Source organism: Otolemur garnettii, unplaced genomic scaffold (genome assembly GCF_000181295.1).
Source record: "Otolemur garnettii isolate 467f Iridium unplaced genomic scaffold, OtoGar3 scaffold00076, whole genome shotgun sequence".
NCBI lineage: Eukaryota > Metazoa > Chordata > Mammalia > Primates > Galagidae > Otolemur > Otolemur garnettii.
This window is the reverse complement of record NW_003852471.1, coordinates 5,924,356-5,944,099: the sequence shown is the minus strand read 5'-3', so window position 1 is coordinate 5,944,099 and position 19,744 is coordinate 5,924,356. Positions and strand designations below refer to the sequence as shown.

Below are 19,744 nucleotides of genomic sequence, written 5' to 3'. Positions count from 1 at the left end.
AAAATGAAGTTCACTTTTACTAGAATAGCATGACATTTGGGTTTACTTACCAAACATGAAGGCTGGAGGGGACATTTAGAAGCCCAGAAAGTCACAGCTTGCGTGGGAGGGGAGATTAGAAACACCGGGAAGCTCTGGAGGAAGGAGACTTGTCCTCCCACCCACCCCTCAGCCTGAAACCTGAAGCTGAAAGTTGTCACAACCTGAGGCCATAGGAAGGGACCAGTGCTTAGCAACCAGCCACAGTGACAGAGGGGAAACGGGGAGTTCTCCCCAAAGTGCAGGGTCCCCTGTCTGCTTCTCCACTCATGTCCTCGGAGCCGCCTCCTTGGGCAGCCGCAGCAAGATTCTTGATGGCTCTTTGATTTTAAAGAGGGTGTTGGGTTTTTTTTAATATGCCCTTAGAATAAATACCTATCTCTCTCCCTCACCAAGTTCCTCAGGTTTATTTCTAATACACTTTCAATGACTTTACCTAATCTTTCCAATATTCGAAAATATTTAAATACTTCAATATTTCAAATTCACTTTGCCAAATATTTTTTTAAATGATAAAAATTGGGTAGTGCCTAACAAAGATAGTACAGATGTGTAGCAGAAGAAAGATCTTTGCTCCACCAGCGTGGAAACACAGCTTTATGTCTGATGGTGAATGGCCTTTGCTGACTGTAGTCGCTTAGAGCCACGGTTTTAACTTCGTGATGCGTGTGGTGTGTGAGCATGGTGAAGCGAAGTCGTGATCCATGCAACAGAAAGCAAGGAGGGTCTTTGCTTTAAAAATTATTTTAGTCTAGACTGCCTCCTCCAAATGTTCCTTCTTGGAAAATGGTGCTTGTGATATGTGGCTATGGAGTCTGTCAGTTGCACCTATTGAAGCAGAGGACAGACCTGCCACCCGGGCTTTCTAACCTGGTTTGCCAAAGAGCTGGCCACCAGCTCACTCCAGCATCGGTTCTGCAGTGTTGGGATAACACTCCTCTGTTGCCTTCGGTCCCGATGACACACCCAAGCCTTTAGAGAGAGCTGTGGGCTTGTCCGGTTTAGAGGCTCTGCTGTATTCCAGGGACTGCCACCTGAGCCTCTTATCACTTTCCACCCCTCCCTCACAATGTCACTGGTTCCACGTGGCAGCTAGAGAGACATTCTCAAAGTGTGGTCCCCGGACCACAGGATCAGCATCACAGGGAACCTGGTAAAATGCAAGTTCCTGAGCCCGCCTCAGACCTCCAGCTGCATCTTAGCAAGCCCTCTGGGGGATTCTGTGGCACCTTTGAGTGGGAGGCTCACTGTTCTCACAAATTCTGTATCAGAGACCTGTGATCTGGTCCCGTCCACCTTCGTAACCCAGTCCCCAGTGTATCCTGATGTTTCTTTGCTAACCTCCCCAGGCTGGGCTATTCACCTCCAGGCCCTGACCCACATCCTCCCCAGGTGGCCTCTCCTTTTCAGGCGTGTCTCAGTCCTCGCCCTCCCGGGGTGCTCCCCACCTGCACTAAGTCACACTTCCATCTAAGCCTGGCCTGAAAGGGTGGACATCAGGGCTCCTTCTACAGGTGGGCCCTACCTAGTTGCCAGCTGATTGCCAGCCTACTAGTCTACCGCGGTGTCTCAGTGCCCTTTTAATTTGCAGTTCTCTAATTACTAATAAGTCTGAGCAGAGCTTTGCTAGCATACTTAATACATGCACAGTGCTTAGAACTGTACTGGGCCTGGACCAGCTGGGTGTCTGCTGTGATTCTCTACATGCAGGCATCTTTTAAATGATACTTGATGTTTGAAATGTTGGTTAATAGAAAATGCTGTTTCCTATGATGATTTCTGCCTTGTAGTAGGGCTTAGCTGTGTCCACTATTCACTTCTTGCTGTTTCCACGGTCCCCAGCCAGCTCAGGCCCTGCCTCCTCAACCAGGCTGCTGCCGTCTCTGCATTCCCTCTAGACATGGCCTCACTCCAGCATCAGTTCTGCACACTTGAGCTAGAGGGATCATGTCACAGTCCCTCTTACCAGTGGCTTTCCACTCTCCTCAGGCTCAATCCCTAACTACAGCCTGCGGTGCGGCCTCCCTGGGCCAGCCTCTTCCAGCTTCATCTTCAGAGTTCAGATCATATGTCCTTCCCGGATCCCTAAACTAGATCAGTTCTCTGGTTATCTTTTCACTGCTCTTAAGTCGGCCGTAATCACATAATCACATAATCAGTTCTACAACACTCTTCTCCCTGGCCAGACCATCCCGAGGGCAGAGACTCCTGTTGTTTTGCTCCTGTTTTGTGGGCCGAGCAGAGTGCTTTGTATACAGTAGATGCTCCATAAATTCTGGAGTGGATCTCATTAACAACAAAGACCTCTTTAGCACAGAATATTTTAAATCAAGGACAGCCAAAATTCAACATCATCCTAAAACCTCAGAGCTCACGCCTCTGTGTCTGGAGGAAGGTGGCCCCGCCCCACCTCGCACCAACTCCACCCTGGGCCCTGTGGCTGTCCTGTCTTATCTCACCAGAACCAGCAAAGCAGCACTGGAGGAACTCGTGACTCACAGGAAGGAGAAGGGAGAGGCCTTTATGGGAGATAAAAGGACTGTCCTGATGTGCGATACAGTACAACCAAAAATATGAAATCTTATTTTGGATGGCATGTAGATACATTAAAAAGCACCTCGTGGAAACAAAATAAGGAAATCTAATCAGCAAAGGCAATAACTCTCCAAGACCGGCTCCATACCGACTCAGTTCACAGTCTTTATTAATCAGATTGTTTCTCTCTTCCTGCGAAGAACGGTTACTTCGTCCTGGGAAGAACGCCTCACTTTGCCTTCATGTGTTTCAAAGAGTATTGAATCAAATACTTTTATATAGCATATAAGAACGCCCCACTTTAATACTGACATGAAGACTGATGTTCCTCAGACTCTTCTCATTCTACACACCTTCCCTGGGGGCTTCCATCAAATGGCTTCAACCTCCACCTCTGCTGAACCTCCTTACGTAACACTCAGCGTCCTCTAGGGCATCTCCAATACGCCCTCTAACTCAGCTTCCTCCTGTCTCAACAATGGTCTCACCCCACCACCTCACAGCTAGGAAGCCCAGGGCACTGCTGACTCCTGTGGACGAGGCTGCACCAGGAGGCCCCTCAGAAGCATGAAGGGCAGAGCTTGGGGCCCGCAGTGCACGGGCAGGTGGGGGAGGCCCCAGGCTGATGCAGCAAGCCCTTCCTGTTGGCGAGCAGAAAACTGGGGGTGTGGCTGGGGATGTCAAAGGCAGCAAGCTGCCACAGTTCTGTGTTCCCCCAACAGGGGCAGGTGGTGAAGACTCTGAACTTCAGGAGCTTTCAGGAGACAGCAGCCGTGGGAGCCTTGTGCAGCTACTGTCGAGCCTGACTCATTCATATGTGCATCCATCTCTCATTATTCAACCTTCATAGGAGTCCATGCTATCATCTTCCCTGTCCTTGAACTTGGCCCAGACTCTAGTTTTTAATACAGTCCTTCCTATCTGCCCATGTCCATAGATTTTAATAATAATAAATAATAACAAATAAATAATACAATTTATTTACCTACCCAGCACCCTGCTAGCCCCTCTGTATACCTTACCTGCCTCTTGCTGTAACCGCACCCTCCCTGCTGTGGTGATGCTTAGTGTGGCTCCCACAGACTTTGGGATCACGTTCCAAGTCCTCTCCACCAAACAGTGAGGGTCTCCAAGCCCTGGTCCCAGCCTCACTGTGCCCCTGGAAGTCAGCCCTATGCCCTATTCTCACCCTCTGCCTGGCTGGCGAGCCCCGCCCCTCAAAGAGTGAGTTCATGCCTCGCAGTTCCGTACAACCCCCTGAAATAAGCACTCTGCACGCAGCAGTGCTCAACCTCGCTGCCTAGCGGCAAGACTTCTTTTCCCTCTAGGAGTTTTCTGGAAGGCTGGACCTCTGTGTCTCTCCACTGCCTGGCATAGTAGGTGATAAAAGTGACCGAGTGAACAGACAGCCTGTGTGTGTTCTTTTTACTTTTTTATTTCAGTTGCTTGTGTACAAGCAACTAGGTTATAATGTTTGCGTTTGTTAGGTAGAGTCCCTCTTACAGATGTGTCCCACACCCAGGAGGTGAGCCGTGTACTGTCCATTGCGCCCATTAAGTGGGAGCACACCAATCTCCATCCCTCCTCCTCACTCCCCTAACGTGAAGTCAATTAGCTTTTTTTCTCTTATGTGGGTATGTATTAGATCATCTACTGGCTTCTTATCAGTACTGAGTGCATTGGATTCTTGCTTTTCCATTTTTGTGATACTTTACTAAAAATGTGTTTCAACTCCATCCAGGTTAATACAAAAGATGTAAAGTCACCATCTTTTTAGTGGCTGAGTAGTATTCCATGGTGTACTTATACCACAGCTTATTAATCCATTCATACGTTGATGGGCATTTAGGTTGTTTCCACATCTTGGTGAATGTAAATTGAGCTGCGGTAACATTTGTAAAGTGAAATCATAACTGCTGGAAGGTTGGAGATGAGCCCTGAGCAAAGTGGTCTGCGCACAGTGCCCTCGGCACCCCCTGTCCTCCCAGCAGGGTCTGCACAGAGCATGGCTGATGCTCTCTGCGTGAGAAACCCCAAGGATTCTGTCCCTCCCTTCTCCAGCTTCCCAGCAATTTTAAAGATTCTGTAACAGGAATGGATGATGCCTAGTCTACTTAAAATAAGCCAACCCTGTTATTTGAACCAAATTTTCACTGTTCCTGGACTCAGATTCAAAGAAAATTGATGTTTTCAAAGTCTAACTGTCTTGAGACTTTTGAAGTTACTTCAGCTCCATATAACAGAAAGTTCCCTTTCTTCCCTAGAAAATAATTGCTTTTACTAAATAATCATTTTGCCATCTTTAAAAAAATGATGGCAAATCATAGGAAATTCTTCTAAAGAATTTAACTTTGTTCAGTCATACGGCTATGTGTGCAATAAAAATATCCACTGACATCAATTCAGCAGGTTTACAAACCAGAACATGCATTTGAAAAGCTCAGAAGCGTGCCTGCCCGGGAAAGCTGCAAAGGAAAGAAACACAAGGACTGCTTCTGTGCTGAAAGTTCTTCCCGTCTCAGACTGAAGCCCCCCACCATGCCTGTACTTGGGATCCCCTCTGCCTGTAGGGTGTGGCCCTGGCCAGATCTGGGCCTGGCTGCTTCCTCTCTGTCCTTTAGATCTCAGCTTAGAGAGCGTCTCCTCCCAGGTGCCACCCTCGGCCACTGCTCTCTCGTTACTCATCACCCTTCCAGCCCTGCCACTCCCATCCCAGAAAGCACGGTATTTATTATGTGTTACAGAGTTAAGATTATTTGTTGCCCGTGTCCCTCCTTTGGCCATGGGTTGGCCATGATGGTGAGCCTGCCCCTTCTGGCTTGCTGACTTAGCCCAGCACTCAGACAGGTGTGGAGAAGGCGCAGAAGAGCTGGGGATGAAGGAATTCAGGCCAGTGCCCCACATGCCTGGCCCCTTCTCCTTTATCAGCTCTTACAAGGGGGCTTCTAGCCGGAATGCAACCTCCCTCTGTGTGAGTAGGTGTCATATTGGCAAGTAGAATGGTATGATCCGACCACATCTTCTCCTTCTAAATAAATAAATCACCAATTTTATTCAGGGATAAATGCAACCGCTACCATCTGCATGCCATATTCTCCCACGAGTGTGACTGTTGGATACTACGTTAATGGTGCATCCGCTATGCTGAGATTCGGTTTCTCTGTTTCAGGTTAATCCAAAGGAGGGATGTAAAGTTGACCTGGTGTTTAGCACAGAGCGCTACAAGGCAGAGGTAAGCGGCCGTCGAAGCATCCCATTACCAACTCCTATGAGTATAGTTTTAAAAACAAAGTGAGAATCTTGTAGTGACCTGGGGGTTTGGTTTGGTTTCCTTGCTTTGTTTTCTATTTGTCCTCAAGAATTGAAGATCACCAAAAAATAAAAAAAAAAAATAAATAAATAAATAAAAAAGACTTGAAGATCAGAGCTAGGGAGGAGATTTAAGTAGTTCACCCGTTTGGTCTTACGCAGGGCTGCACAGAAAACCATCATCCGACTGTCACCTCCCCTGGGAGAGAATTTCACAGCTCCCTGTGGCATCCCTCCTGGCACCTCAGAGTCCTTCCAGTGACTCACTTTCACACGCCAGCCTATTCCTCTTCCTGTCAGCTGGTGACATTTCTGGCTGTCAGGCCAGCATAGCATGAAACTGACTCCGTGAGCTTCTGGACAGGAGTTCTGCAGAGCACAGGGTGCGCCCAGCGAGTGCCACAGGCATCCTTAGCCTCACTGCAGTTCTGACCAGGCCGCCCATGTCTCGCCAAGTTTCACTTTCCCTGTTTTCGAGAGGAGAGCAAAGGGAAAACTTACTACAGAAATTAGAGCCAGATGATGTGCTGGGCCAGCAGAGCAGGGGCAGGGAGGAAACCAACTCTGGTTCTCTGTGCTGTGCTGAGAAGCAGCCTGAGATGGGCAGACAGTGTCCAGGATTAAAGGGTCTCAGGGCCCGGAGCCTCAAAGGTGGAGACAGGACCTCCCCAGTCCCATGCTTACCAGTACTGAGGAATGCGTTCTAACACGACAACAATATCCCCTTTGTATATTAAGCTAGAATTAAAATTTTCTTAAAATGTAAGAAAGGTGCCTTTGATTTCTAGTGTTGCAAACTCTAAGCGTTTGATTAGAGCTACAGAGAAAGACAATTACTAGATTATTGGGACCAACTATATGCTTCCCTGGGTTTGATCCTGTGGATGCAGTAAGAGCACAGCTAGCTGAGTGAAATGTTCCATTTCGGAAGGTGAAAGAGAGTTCTTTCATCTTCAGACAACCAGTTTGAGTCCATGGAGCTGTTTGGGGAGAAAAAAAGAAAGGAAAACAAAAGAGGAAACTATGTGGTTCTTTTTCTCTTCCTGGAAGTGGCCTCGACATCCAATGGGACTGTACAAGCCGCCTTCTGCCTTTTGATATGCATCTTTTGGGTGCTCCCTTTACCTTTTTTCTTTTCTTTATTTATTAATTGATTGAGACAGATTCTCAGCTCTGTCATCCAGCTGGGAGTACAGAGGTGTCAGAACAGCCTCAAACTCCTGGGCTCAAGTGATCCTCCCAAGTCAGCCTCCCAAATAGCTGGGCCTATCAGTGCATAGCACAATAACCTTTTTTTTTTTTTTTTTTTGGTAGATACAGGGTGTCACTTTGTTGCCCAGACTGGTCTTAAACCCCTGGCCTAAGGGGTTCCTCTTGCCTCAGCCTCCCCAAGTGCTGGGATTACGGGTGTGAGCCACTGCACCCAGCCCTTTTGCTTTTTTCCTATGTTTTATCGATAATCAGCATTTCTAATAAATTTGCTACTCCTACTACCTCTCACTCAAAGCTAGCACTTACAGGAGGAAAAGCTGTCCACTGGAAAGCACTTTTCAGGTTTTTTAGTTCTAGAAGTAGGCTTTATTAATCGGATCTGATTTTGATTACTATTTGTTTCTCTGTTTTTTCTAAGTTTGCTTTTGGTGGTTGCTTTAGCTGGGACTTCACCTAGTTTAAACAACCACAAAAGAATAAAGAAGGGTATTGTCTCAACTGGTCAGGCAACGACGCTGCAAACAGGGATCTTAACTCAGGACCCATGGATGGGTTTGGATGGGGCCAGGACTAGCGGCCGGGGAACTGCCTCACATTCTTAGGCCCAGGGTTGAAGGTATGAGCACCTGTGCATTTTTCTGGGCCTAAGTTCCCTGGCTTTTATTGTCTGAATAAGGACCTACAAGCTCACAGAAATCTGAGAAATGAATCATGCTCATACACCTAATATCTGTATGAAGTGCCAGATGTCTCTGGATTGGAAAGTAAATGAGGATGACCCCAGAATACCCAGTAAATCTACATTTAGTTATAAATGCAGATAAATACAACTTAGGGAGTTGAATGAGTCCCATCTGGATGACCTGTGCCTCCACTTCTTCTGGATCAGATCTCAGAATGGAGAGATGGAGTGAGCACAGAGCCTGGGCTTTGGTATCAGAGAGAGGTGAGCTCAAGTCGTGGCTTACCATTTACTAGCTGTGAGACATGCAGGGGGTTCGTCTTCCAGTTCTAGTATTTTTAAAATTGAAATAAGAAGATCTAATTCACAAGGCAGCGTGAAGACACTGTTATTTTTATATTAAGGAGTGAGCTTCATCTGTTGGTTCAAGTTGGTGCCCTGAAGGCAGCTAAGCATTGTGTGGTCCGCAGTGGAGAAGGAAGTGTTCATTATCTTAGAGGTTTGAGCCAAGAAGTGCTCAACAGATACGGGTGATGTTCCTTTGGAATAGGCCCAGCATCATTTCACAAGGACACAGTCAGAAGGAAAGAGTTTAAAATGACTGCAAAAAGTGAAGCATCATTGTGCTGTGAGGGCAAAAACCACTCTCCATAAAGCAGAAACCACTGCCTCTGTTAATGCCAGGGCATGTGAACAAAGTCCTCTTCTCTGTCTTGGTGGTGGTTGTGTACCTTGGGGTGAGGAAGGGGTGATAAGTAACCTTCCCCTTTAATCCTGTTTCATTCCGAAATCTTTACTTTAGGAAGGCGAGGAAGGTTTGGGGAAATGTTCTGCTCGAGTGTTTTTCAAGAATCAGAAACCCAGACCAGCCATTAACGTAACTTGTACACGGCTCTTTGAGAAAAAGAAACAGCAGCAGGAGGATTACCTGCTTTACAAGCAAATGAAGCGACTGAAGGCCCCCTTGGATGGAGTCAGCATTCCTGGTATGAATCAGTATCTGGAATTTCTGTATTAGGGAATGTATGTAATTACTAACTCTGAAAACGAACAATCATTTACACTTTTATCCCTAAATTGGCACTTCAGTTCAACTGTAGGCTGTCTGTGGTATGCAAACAAAACTCAGAGGTATCATTTTCCTGTTCTTCATTTCTAGTACAATATAGTAATGCCACCAGAAGCTATCTGCGTCCTTTAATGTCCCCATTTCTCACCCCAGAATGAGGAGCACAGTAAGAGCTTAGTCTCCCAGTCAGAGGGTAAGAGGTCTTCAGGATAAGGCGTGCACCTGGGGGTGCAGTTTTGGGGGCTGAGCCCAGAACTTCTAATCTGGGTGGTAGCTTTGGAAACTTTGGATGACAAGACACCTCAGGTGCTGCACTCTGCCATCACAGCCCTGCTCGCGAGGGCTGGCACCCCAGCGGCCTCGGGCCCCTCTGGGGTACTGCAGCAGGATCACGCTGGTCTCATTTCAGGTCAGCAGCCAACGGGCAGTGGTGCCGTCTCTGGGAGCTGGCCCTGCCTCTGAAGTGACTCAGCTGAACTGCAGCAGAGCGCCTGCTCTGGCTCTCATAGAGTGTGTGGGCAGCAGCTAAGACTCAGCACATTTACTGGAAAATCCAATTTTCAAAGCCACAGGAGTTATCTCTGGACTTGCACTGGGTATTAGCCGTGACATCTGGCCACCATGGCGCTGCTCACCACACACTCCACCTTGGTTCACTCATCCGCCCAGATGGGTGGTGATCCCATCAGCCCTGAAGGACAGGACCCGTGGACTCCAATCCAGAGTGTCTCTGCCCTCCCTCAGGTTATTCAGATTGAGTGTTCTTAAAAACCTGGAAGTGGAATCCATTCCTTGTCTTTCTTAAATTCTGAGCCGTGGATGATTCTCATGTAATAGACAACTGGAATCAAGTCCTGTTGCAACAGGATTACTAGGCTTTGGACACTTTTAAATGGTGTAGCTTAACTGGACCAAGTTCACTTAGTAGTCCTGTATTCCTGTAAGGGTCACTCTGTCTCAGTCTGACTTAATGTAGCTACTACAAAACGTCCTCCAAATAACCTTTTTAAAAGTCACAGTAAATTTAGGGAGACACTTAATGGGGCCTATGTATTGCCTGTCCATAAATGATACTTAAAACTGAAAAGTTTTGGTTTTAAACAAAGCAAATTTTAGCCAGTTCATGTCTCAGCAGATTCTGTTCAGTATCTTATCAATCCAAGGACCATTGTAGTGCCTGGTCAGTGAAAAGATCTAATCCATTTCAAATATCCTTGCTTCCCATTGCTTTTCCTCCCTCCAAAAAAGTTGTCTGGTTTTTATTATGAGTAAAAATTTCACTTCTTCTAATGAATTCATAAACTTCTACAGACAAACTCCAGCAAATGGCATCTCTACTAAAATAGAAAAACTGAAGCAAGAGGATCGTTGGAGGTTGCTATGAGCTATGACGCCACGACACTCTACCCAGGGTGACAGCTTGAGACTCTGCCTCAAAAAAAAAAAAAGTATAACAAGAAACATGTTGCTATCAAGATGTTGAATCCAGAGTCCTACCTTACACAATGTTCTGAAATCCTTATGGTTCCACTGCTCTTACCAGGAAGGCACAACAAACTCATTCATACAGTGCTGACACTCCGCCCGAGAGTGGACATCTGAGTCATAGCCCCTGTGGACTACTTAACACATATGCTGGCAGAAAAACAGCATTACCAGGTGAAGGCAATGGCCTAGAACAGACTAATGGAGAGGCTAAAATTGCTCAGTTCTACACTTGAAGGCACTTGGATGTTAATTAACCGGAAAGCCTTAAGGAACAAAAACCCCACTTGGATGAACCATGCGACCATGAATGATGACAGTGCAGGAAAACAAACACCTTTTTGGTTTACTCTCAACAGGTTCCTTCTAAACAATATCCCCCTACTGCTGGGCCCTTGATGCTGCTCATATTCATTTCTAAGTCTCTCACTGTGCTCTGCAAGCGTTAAAGCTTGTCTACTTCTTCACGGCCCAGAGCCTGGCCTGGCAGCACACACCTTCAGGGGTAGTCTTGATCCTGTTTTGCTGAGATAGAGACATTAGACTCTGTAATTTCTTTCCATGTCAAGAAGTCTCTAATCTTCCCAACTCTCTCCTTTCCTCTAAGACTCCTTTTCATTTACATTGTGTCCTTGATTCTGGCTTCTCTGGCTTCTTCCTACATTGGCCCATTAGTGTCACTCCTGCTTTTGAAAGCTTCTGTCAGCCAGTTCCTTCTGTTGCCCCAGAGGATGGTCGAGATCAGAGCTCCGTTGATCAAGTCATAGAACCATCTCCCATGTTCTCTTCTATTCTTCAAAAGTAGATTCTATACACACTGCTTCATCCTCAGCCTCTTCCTATGTGACTTCTACTCTATGTTTGTAATTAGAACTGCTGTACCCTGGTGACCCAAGGACCACCCAGATCACCCAGCCCACAGTCTTTCGTGTTCCTCACCCTTGTCGATCTTGACGCTGCATTTAATACAGTTAATACCAAACTCTACTTATTTTCACCCCAAAGGTCTACACATTCTGGGCTTCATTTACTTCATAGTCCATGTATTACTGTTCTAAAGCTGGTTAGAGACCGTGGTCATTGTCAACTCACCCCCTAACATTTAGTAACTTGCCGTTTCCTATCAAGCCTATGTCCAGGGTCCTGGGTGGACCCATCTGATCTTCTCTGAACCCAGTGCCCCTCCCTCCATGCTGGTCCTCCTTCTCCCTGAGACCACTGAACAGTCCCCCACCCAGTCCCTCAGATCTCAGTCCCCCCTCTATCTGTCCAGCACCAGCAGTGAGAGTCATCTTCCCACACTTACTGATGAATCAATGTCCATGCCCACCCGGAACCGCACGCAGGCCAGGCACGGTCTGGTGCAGATATAGTAATAGTTTATAGCCTATCAGCACCAGTCCCTGAGCCTGAAGCTGCCCAGGGCCTTTCTACCTTCGTGAGCTCACTCTCTTACTGTGCCCCTACTCCCACCCCCGCAGACATGGCAGGAATTCGGGGTCCAGCAAAAATCTCATGTCTGTGAACCTTTCCCAAACCTCTCCAGCCTGAAGAAACCTCTCCCTCCCCGTTCTCCCTCAGCTCTCTGATCGTCCCCACTTAGCAGTGTGTAAGCTGCACCTGTGTACTGTCAACACGTGGGGGCTGAGGACCCATCTTTTTATGGGTCCTCAGCACAAGGCAGTCGGTGAATACTCTTTGAATTGCCTGCTAGAATAACCCAGCCAAGTCAAATTCTACCAATACAGAATAGAACTTAGGCTGAAGACGGCTTTACCAAGAAGGATTGGTTTCCCAATAAGCTTGTTGGGATTCCTCATGCACTGTGCCATTATTCGGCCTTAATACAGACTATGAACACAGACTTAATGCAGCTCTGCAAAACTGCACAAAATGATGGTCCATGTATAATTGTCCCATAAATTAAGGACTCAGAAAAATTTAAGTTCTTAAACTCACAAAAGATTATCACTAATCATTGAATCCCTACCTCTAGCAGTGTCTGATATTAAGTAGTGTTTTAAAAAATGTTCGCTGAATTTAAAAGATTTTAGGTACAAAAAATGCTGTAGGAAAAATCCAACTGATCACTTCATGTGTTCAAAGCAAGGAACAGAGACACTGCCAACACAGCGGCTAGCTTTAAGGTCTAAGGTTAGAGAAGGGCAGATGAGGAAGCAAAGACCATGGCATTCATTGACTGGTGACCCAAACCAAAAGGCAACGTGGAGACCACGGACAGATTCTTTAAACCTAATTAAAAATACTCCTCAACCAACAAGACTTGAGATTAAACAGCGTCCTAACTCTTACTATGCATGCATATAGTGCACCACACACTCATCACACTGTTTGTAACAGATTTCCTCAGAGCGGCAAACTGAATCAAGCATATGCCAGGGCTGTCCAGAAAGTGTCCAGCCACATGTGAAAGCCACACTGAAATTAATTCTAGTGAGACAGGAAAAGTGAGTTAGTAGTGTGTCCCTACTTTTCCTATTATACATGGCTGGATACCTTCCGGACAGCCCCCCTAAATCTCAATACTAACATAGAAATAGACACAAACACATGACATGTCTGGTTCAAGGCTTTGCTGTAACAGAGAGGACTAGTATGACTGTGTTCACACCCTACGTCATTATTGAAATTTCTGAAATTTTGCCTGGAAAATGCCTTTGACAGCATTTGTATTAATAAACGTTCTTTCCCCCTCCTTCTCAGACAGTCATGGACACATTGATCCCTCTCTGAGGCCCGTCTGGGATCTGGCTTTCCTTGGCAGCTCGTACGTGATGTGGGAGAAGACAACCCAGTCTTTGCACTACTACCTGGCCCAGCTCACTGGCGTGAAGCAGTGGGTAAGGAAAATGAAAATTCACCTGTGCCACGAGAGACATGGCCCGTGCAGTGTTCTTACACTGAATTAATGTGGATTTCCAATTGTATAGCAGGAGTTTTAATCACATCTCACTCATTCTGCAAATACCCGAGTGTCTGCAATGGACCAGGTGTCGTTTTAGTGACTAGGGATACAGCAGTGAACACTGAAATTAATTCTAGTGAGAGAAGAAAAGTGAGTTAATGAACAAGTAAATATACATCAAATGAATGCTGGTAAGTGCTACAGTACAGGAACAAGAATGCAGGGTGCTGAGAGATCTACTACTTACTTACACAGTCGGAATGAGGCTGATTTGAACAGAGGTATCACTGACGCGGAAGCCAAAGGTAAACGAGGTGAGCCCTGCTGCCATAGGGAAGAGAATGTCGGGCAGAAGGAATCAGGCAGCCATGTGGCTGACATGTGGGACAAACAGCAGGGCGGCTAGTGTGCCAGGAGACAAGATTAAATGGAGGCCAAGAAGGGGGGCTCAGTTCACATAAGGCCTGGGAGGCCATCACGAGGGTCTTATCTTCTGTCTTACCTGCTGTAGCAGAGCAGTGACTGATCTGATTTAACAGAGCAGGATTGTTCTTGCTGCTATGTTAAGAGACCAGGAAGGAGGCAGGAGGATCAGTGAGATGTTGCTATGACCCAGGTTAGGCCTGGTGGTGGCCCGGACCAGGGTGGTGAGAAGTATCTGGATTCTGATAGACTGACAGATTTGCTCATGGGTTGGCTGTGGATATCATAGAAGAAGAAAAGCTAAGGGTGAGTCTTAGGATTTTGGCCTGAGTAACTGGAAGGATAGAGCTTTCCCATGCTGATCAGAAAGGCTAGATATAGGGAGGAGCAGATTGAGGGCAAATTATCAGGGTTTGGGGTGTGCTAGTGATCTGGACGTGATAGTCTGAAGTTCAGGAGAGAAGTCTGTGCTGAAGTCGTCACCATCTAGCTGGCATTAAAAGCCTCGAGTCTGGATGAGATCATAGGTCATTAGTGTAGACAAAGAAAGTAGGTTACGTAAGGACGGAGTACTGGGACACTTCTAACTTTAGAGGCTGGAGAGATGGGAAAAGAAAGTGTTTCAAGGATGCAGGTGGCCTGGCAGTATCAAATGCTGCTGGAAATTCAAGTAAGATGAGGACTGAGAATTGCCCATTCAGCTTAGCAACTGGAAGAGCTATCTCACGGACACAGCGGGGCAAAAGCCCTCAGGACAGGATGAGAGGAAAGAAGGCAAGAAATCTCCATCTCCTTCAAGAAATGCAGCTATAAAAGGGAGTAAAAGAACAGAAGGGGATGGTAGCTGGAGAGGATGGCTGAGCAAAGGGTTGAAAAAGAGTTTCTTTCAGTTGTACTTTTAAGCTGGAAAAGGAAACAGCATATTTATGTGTTAATGAGAATCCTGCAGAGAGGGGCAAAGTAGGAATTGCATGGAAGAGGGAAAGTTGTTGGAATTCCTATCTCTGAGTAGGCAAGAGGAATCTGACCAGTCCAGATGGTTTAGGAGAATCCACCTGCAGGGAAAGCTGAGAACAGCGCCCAGAGCAGGGAGGAGGGTAGCTGCCAAGGTGGGAGCTCGGAGGAGCGAGAGTCTAACTGCTTCTGTCTTCTCAGTGCCATCAGCTGAGAGCGAGGATGAGGCAGCAGGTGCCCAGGGGTGGTGGGGGGACCATGGGATGATGCAGGCCTCCTGGCCTCTGGGCATGAACTGCGAGTTGTTACTCGCTGCTGTGTGGGTATGTGGTAGACAAATGGTTGGATTTAACTAGTGTGAGGGCTTCTGTCAGGCAAATGTTATGTAAAGCAGTGAGATGGGCATTTTCCAGGTAAACAAATCAACTTCTTTGAGAGGCAGTCTGAACCAATCAGAACACCAACTTTAAAAACTCATTTTCTTGGGCAGCGCCTGTGGCTCAAAAGGGTAGGGCGCCAGCCCCATATGCTGAAGGTGGCGGGTTCAAACCCAGCCCTGGCCAAAAAAAAAAAATAATTCATTTTCTTCATGGAGTCATCCCTGGGTGCAGACCAGTTAGTATCTTACAATGCAGGATTTAAGTCAGCACTTTGAATGCCAACAATAAACCCTTAGGTGTGCCTTCAAAGGCCACTTGTAAAACCTTTTTTTTTTTTTTTACTTATAAAAGTGAACATATTTCTTTCCCCTTGTAGAATGCTTTTTAATATAAATTATCTTCTAATTGATTGTTGCTATGTAACAAGTCAGGATACAGCAGAGTCCTTTTGCTTGATAGAAGCTTATCTCCATCTCTCTTGGTCTCTTATCTACTAAGATGACCGTATCCTCACCAAGATGCTTTTACCGTACTTGAGAAGTTAGGAGGAAGAGGTTTCTTTAAAGCAGTGGTTCTCAACCTTCCTAATGCCGTGACCCTTTAATACAGTTCCTCATGTTGTGGTGACCCCCAACCATAAAATTATTTTCATTGCTAATTCAAAACTGTAATTTTGCTACTGCTATGAATCATTATGTAAATATCTGATATGCAGGATGTATTTTCATTGTTACAAAGGGATTGCGACCCACAGGTTGAGAACTGCTGATTTAAAGTATAGAAAATAGTGTCAAGATAATTTTAAACTAATTGTAACGAGTGTGAGAGGAAACTCAATGGGACTAGAACAACACAATGTACAGATATTAGGTCCGAAAATTCTCCCAAACAGCCCAAACAGAGGAATCCGAGACACACTCCGATGTAAAAGGAAAGAGGCGGGGTTTTTATTCAAACCCGGGTTTGGACTCTCCTAGTGTACACACCAAGGAAGAGCCCCGAACCCGGGGTGTGTGGGGTTTTTATGGGGTATAGAAAGCAAAAAAGGGAGAAGGGTACGAGTACACTTTTCATTGGTGGTTAGTGACTTCACTAGCAAAGTTACAGTCTTAATTGGTGATTGATGATTTCACTAGTAAAGGGGAATTTGGATTGGTACAGGTGAGGGGTGGGGGGATTTCTTAACTGGGGGCTAGGGTCGTGACAGCTTGATTAGGTGGCTGGAGGGAAATTACCTGTCAAGGTAATAGAAACTCATTGTTTATTGTGGTAAGGTGACTCAGTTAACAAGGAAATGGGAACTTATGGCTCTGTTGCCCAAGGTGGCATTATTGATAGCTGCAGTTGAGCAACTAGGAATGGAATGAGAAAAGACTGCAGGGTGTGGCCCTGTGGGCTAGGACCTTAGGAACAGTACTTTTGCAGTAAACAACAAAATGGAGCTGGTCTGGTCCTCACACAAACAGAAAGAAATAAGTTAATATTTCTTTATAAAGAAACCTCTGTTGCCCAGGCTGGAGTGTAGTGGCATGATCACAGCTCACTACAGCCTCAAACTCCTGGAGTCAAATCATCTACCTGCCTCAGCCTTCCAAACAGCTGGGACTATAGGTGTGTGCCCCACACACCAGGCTAATTTTTATTTACTTATTTATTTTTAGAGACGGAGTCTTGCTATGTTGCCCAGGCTGGTCTCTAACTCCTGGTCTGAGCAACCCCCCTGCCTCAGCCTCCCAAATAGTGGGGACTGCAGGTGCCACCAGGCAGGACTGTTGCAGTGTCAGTGTTTTCCCTTCTCTTCCAGTTGCACATGACACATTTTTACTACCAGGACATACTAGGGGACAGAAACAGCAGCCACGTCTCTCTCGTTCTCAGCAGGCTCTGCCCATTAATATTCCTCAGCCAGCCTGTAGGTTGGAAAGTGGGGACATACTTGTTATAAATATGTTTTTAGATAGCTAACAAACAAAAGTGCAGAAGAAGAATGGTCACTGAGTGCGTTTTACTTTTTTTTTCTTACTCTGTGATGTCTGGGTTTTAGATAAATAGTAATTGAATACACAGATGGTTCACTGGGTCACCAGGGCAAATCACTTGCTTGTTAGGGCCCATTACACAAGGACCAACAAAAGTGATCGGAGTCCTTCAAACTAACACAAATCAAAATCACTGGAGCAATTGGGAATTTGGTTTCCAGGTTGATACACACTTCGGATTAGAGTTTTCTTAAGGAAAAGTATGTAAGTATGCAGATTTTCAATTCTGCTGTTCAGTGGTCACTGATGAGTCCCATCATCTTCTAGCAAAAGAAGCAACAAGCAATGATTTTTAAAAAGTCACTAAAAGCAGAAATCCTAACACTGCCCCAGGAGACAGGCAGCAGAGCAGTGAGTGGGGCTTAGAAAACCAAGACAGCGCCAAGGGAGGAAGTGCCTGGAGGGCTCTGGGGCCACAGGCAGCTCAGACAAGTATGGAGATTATATAATTCTTCCATAAACTTTTGAGGGGGGATTACCATCTTTACATTGAGGGTGAGCTTACCTTTTAATGCAATTGTGTGAGGAAATACAAGCTTATAAACTCACAGCCCCAAATGAATAAGCCCTAAGGAAAGAATGGCAAAGAAAAGAACTGAAATACACATATAAACTAAGACCCATCTTACTACACAATCACTGCTTCAGAACTAAAGAATAGACATCATTCCCAATACCATGAGGACTATGGCAAGGACAAGGGGCATATGTTGGCTAGGAGAAAAGAAATGGGTGTTTTCCTATACCTCTAGCCTTCGATGTGAATGGAGAAAAGTAAAACTGAGTATTGTTCCAACGTTTATCAGTACCAGATTTTGTGAGTGCCCCCAACCCCCTAGCTGACGGGCACATCACTATCGATCGGCTTGTTTTTACCAAATAGAGGTGTGTCCATCAGCCAAAGGTACATTAAAGACCCTATCTCATCTACCCTGAGATGGGCTGAGAAATCTGCTTTTGATAGCTGATATTACTAACATGAACTTGCTCACTCTACGAAAACCACTGGGTCAGCCAGGGATCATTCTCCTTTTGGGGGGTGTGGAGGAGGTGAAATCATGAACACATAAACAGGAACAAACAAAAACTTCCGGTCTGTCTCCAGGAAGATTAAAACGCTGAGTTACCAGAAAATGTAACTATAAATCATCATGAATTTGGACCACAGGGTTTGACATTTGTGATTTGAATAGAAGCCGAAAAGACTATTTCTGAATAACATTAAAAATAATAACTTCTTGGCAGAGCTTGGCTTGGTTGGGGGTGGTCTAATCCTGGAATATTTCGCCAGATTGGAATGTGCAGTGTCCTTTTCTGCAGTTGTTTAATAGCTGTGCTTTTTGGTTGGTTTAAGGGCTTACTCATACAGGCGAAAGAATCTATAAAAACAGAAATGTAAGTGGATGTTTCAAGAACTTTAATGAGGAAGTTCTTAATCAAATGATAGAGTGCCCGCGTGTTATCACGACTTAGATTTTTATATTAAAAAATGAGTAACACTTTGTGTTTTTAGCAAAAATAGTTTGTAACACGGAGTTGGTGTTGTCCCATCATTTGTTTTAATCTCTGCCTCTTTTTTTTCCTCAAATCTGAAGACTGCCATGATTTCCTTCAGATATACGAGCTTCAAAGACAGAACAAGAAGGCATTCTCCAAAAAAGAAAAAACACTTTAAATTTAAAAGTAAAACCATAAAACCAAGGTTTTAAATTATAACAATCCGTGGTAAATGATCAAGCTTTGAGAACTAGTGCAGATGGCCAGGTGCTGTGGCTCATGCCTGTCATCCTAGCAGTTTGGAAGGCCAAGGTGGAAGGCCTGCTTGAGGTCAGACGTTCCAGAAGTACTGCAGATAATAATCACAAGACAAAGCAGCCAGCTGGGGTGTGGAACGTCTTGGGATAGGTTATCATTTCCTTCCAGTGTAAAGACAGTCACCAAAGGAGGGTCAAACGGCTAACTACACTCCCCAAACCAACCAATGCCAGACTGATCGCTGGAACCTTCACTAACTACCCTCTTGTGAGACACTGGGTTTTCTCTCATGAATTCTCTGACTCTGCAGCTTATGCTTCTGGCTGCTTGGAACATTCCTGGGTATCCTGTGAGGCAGGAGGGAAACCTACCCGATACTGCAAAGAAGATGTCACAGAAAAAGCTGTCAGTTCCTGACTTATCTGGTGCCTTCCTTGCATCTTTGCCCTTCAGGACCCTCCTCACCTAGTGGAGATTTCATGGCTTGTAAAAGCCTCCATCAAGTACTTTTTTTTTTTTTTTTGGTTTTTTCATATTCCTTAGTGGTCTTTATAATAACCTGCTAGGAGAAGACTAAAATTATAATCCATATTTAAGTTTTTATTTAAAAAAAATTTCCTGGCTGGGCACTGTGGCTCACACCTACCACTCTGGGAGGCCGAGGCTGTGGATTGCTTGAGCTCAGGAATTGGAGACCAGTCTGAGCCAAAGCAAGAACCCTTCTCTAAAAATAGCTGGGCATTGTGTTGGGTGCCTATAGTCCCAGCTATTTGGGAGGCTCAGGCAAGAGGATCATTTGAGTCCCAAGAGTTTGAGGTTGCTGTGAGCTGTGATGCCACAGTACTCTACCCAGAGTGACAGTCTCAAAAAAAAAAAAAAAAATTCCTCTCTTCCATTTTTAGTACTAAACAAACATTTGCAAAAAAAAAAAAAAAA

At 45.5% G+C, this 19,744-nt stretch overlaps 1 protein-coding gene across 1 annotated transcript in view; it reads left to right on the top strand.

Moving 5' to 3' along the window:
- RARRES1 (retinoic acid receptor responder 1) overlaps positions 1 to 19,744 on the top strand; it is a 28,019-nt gene that overhangs the window by 6,757 nt on the left and 1,518 nt on the right. The window contains exons 2-4 of the mRNA XM_023515675.1: positions 5,744 to 5,806; positions 8,580 to 8,763; positions 13,056 to 13,192. Of these exons, the coding sequence (XP_023371443.1) occupies positions 5,744 to 5,806; positions 8,580 to 8,763; positions 13,056 to 13,192 (384 nt within the window). The remainder of the gene's footprint in view (positions 1 to 5,743; positions 5,807 to 8,579; positions 8,764 to 13,055; positions 13,193 to 19,744) is intronic.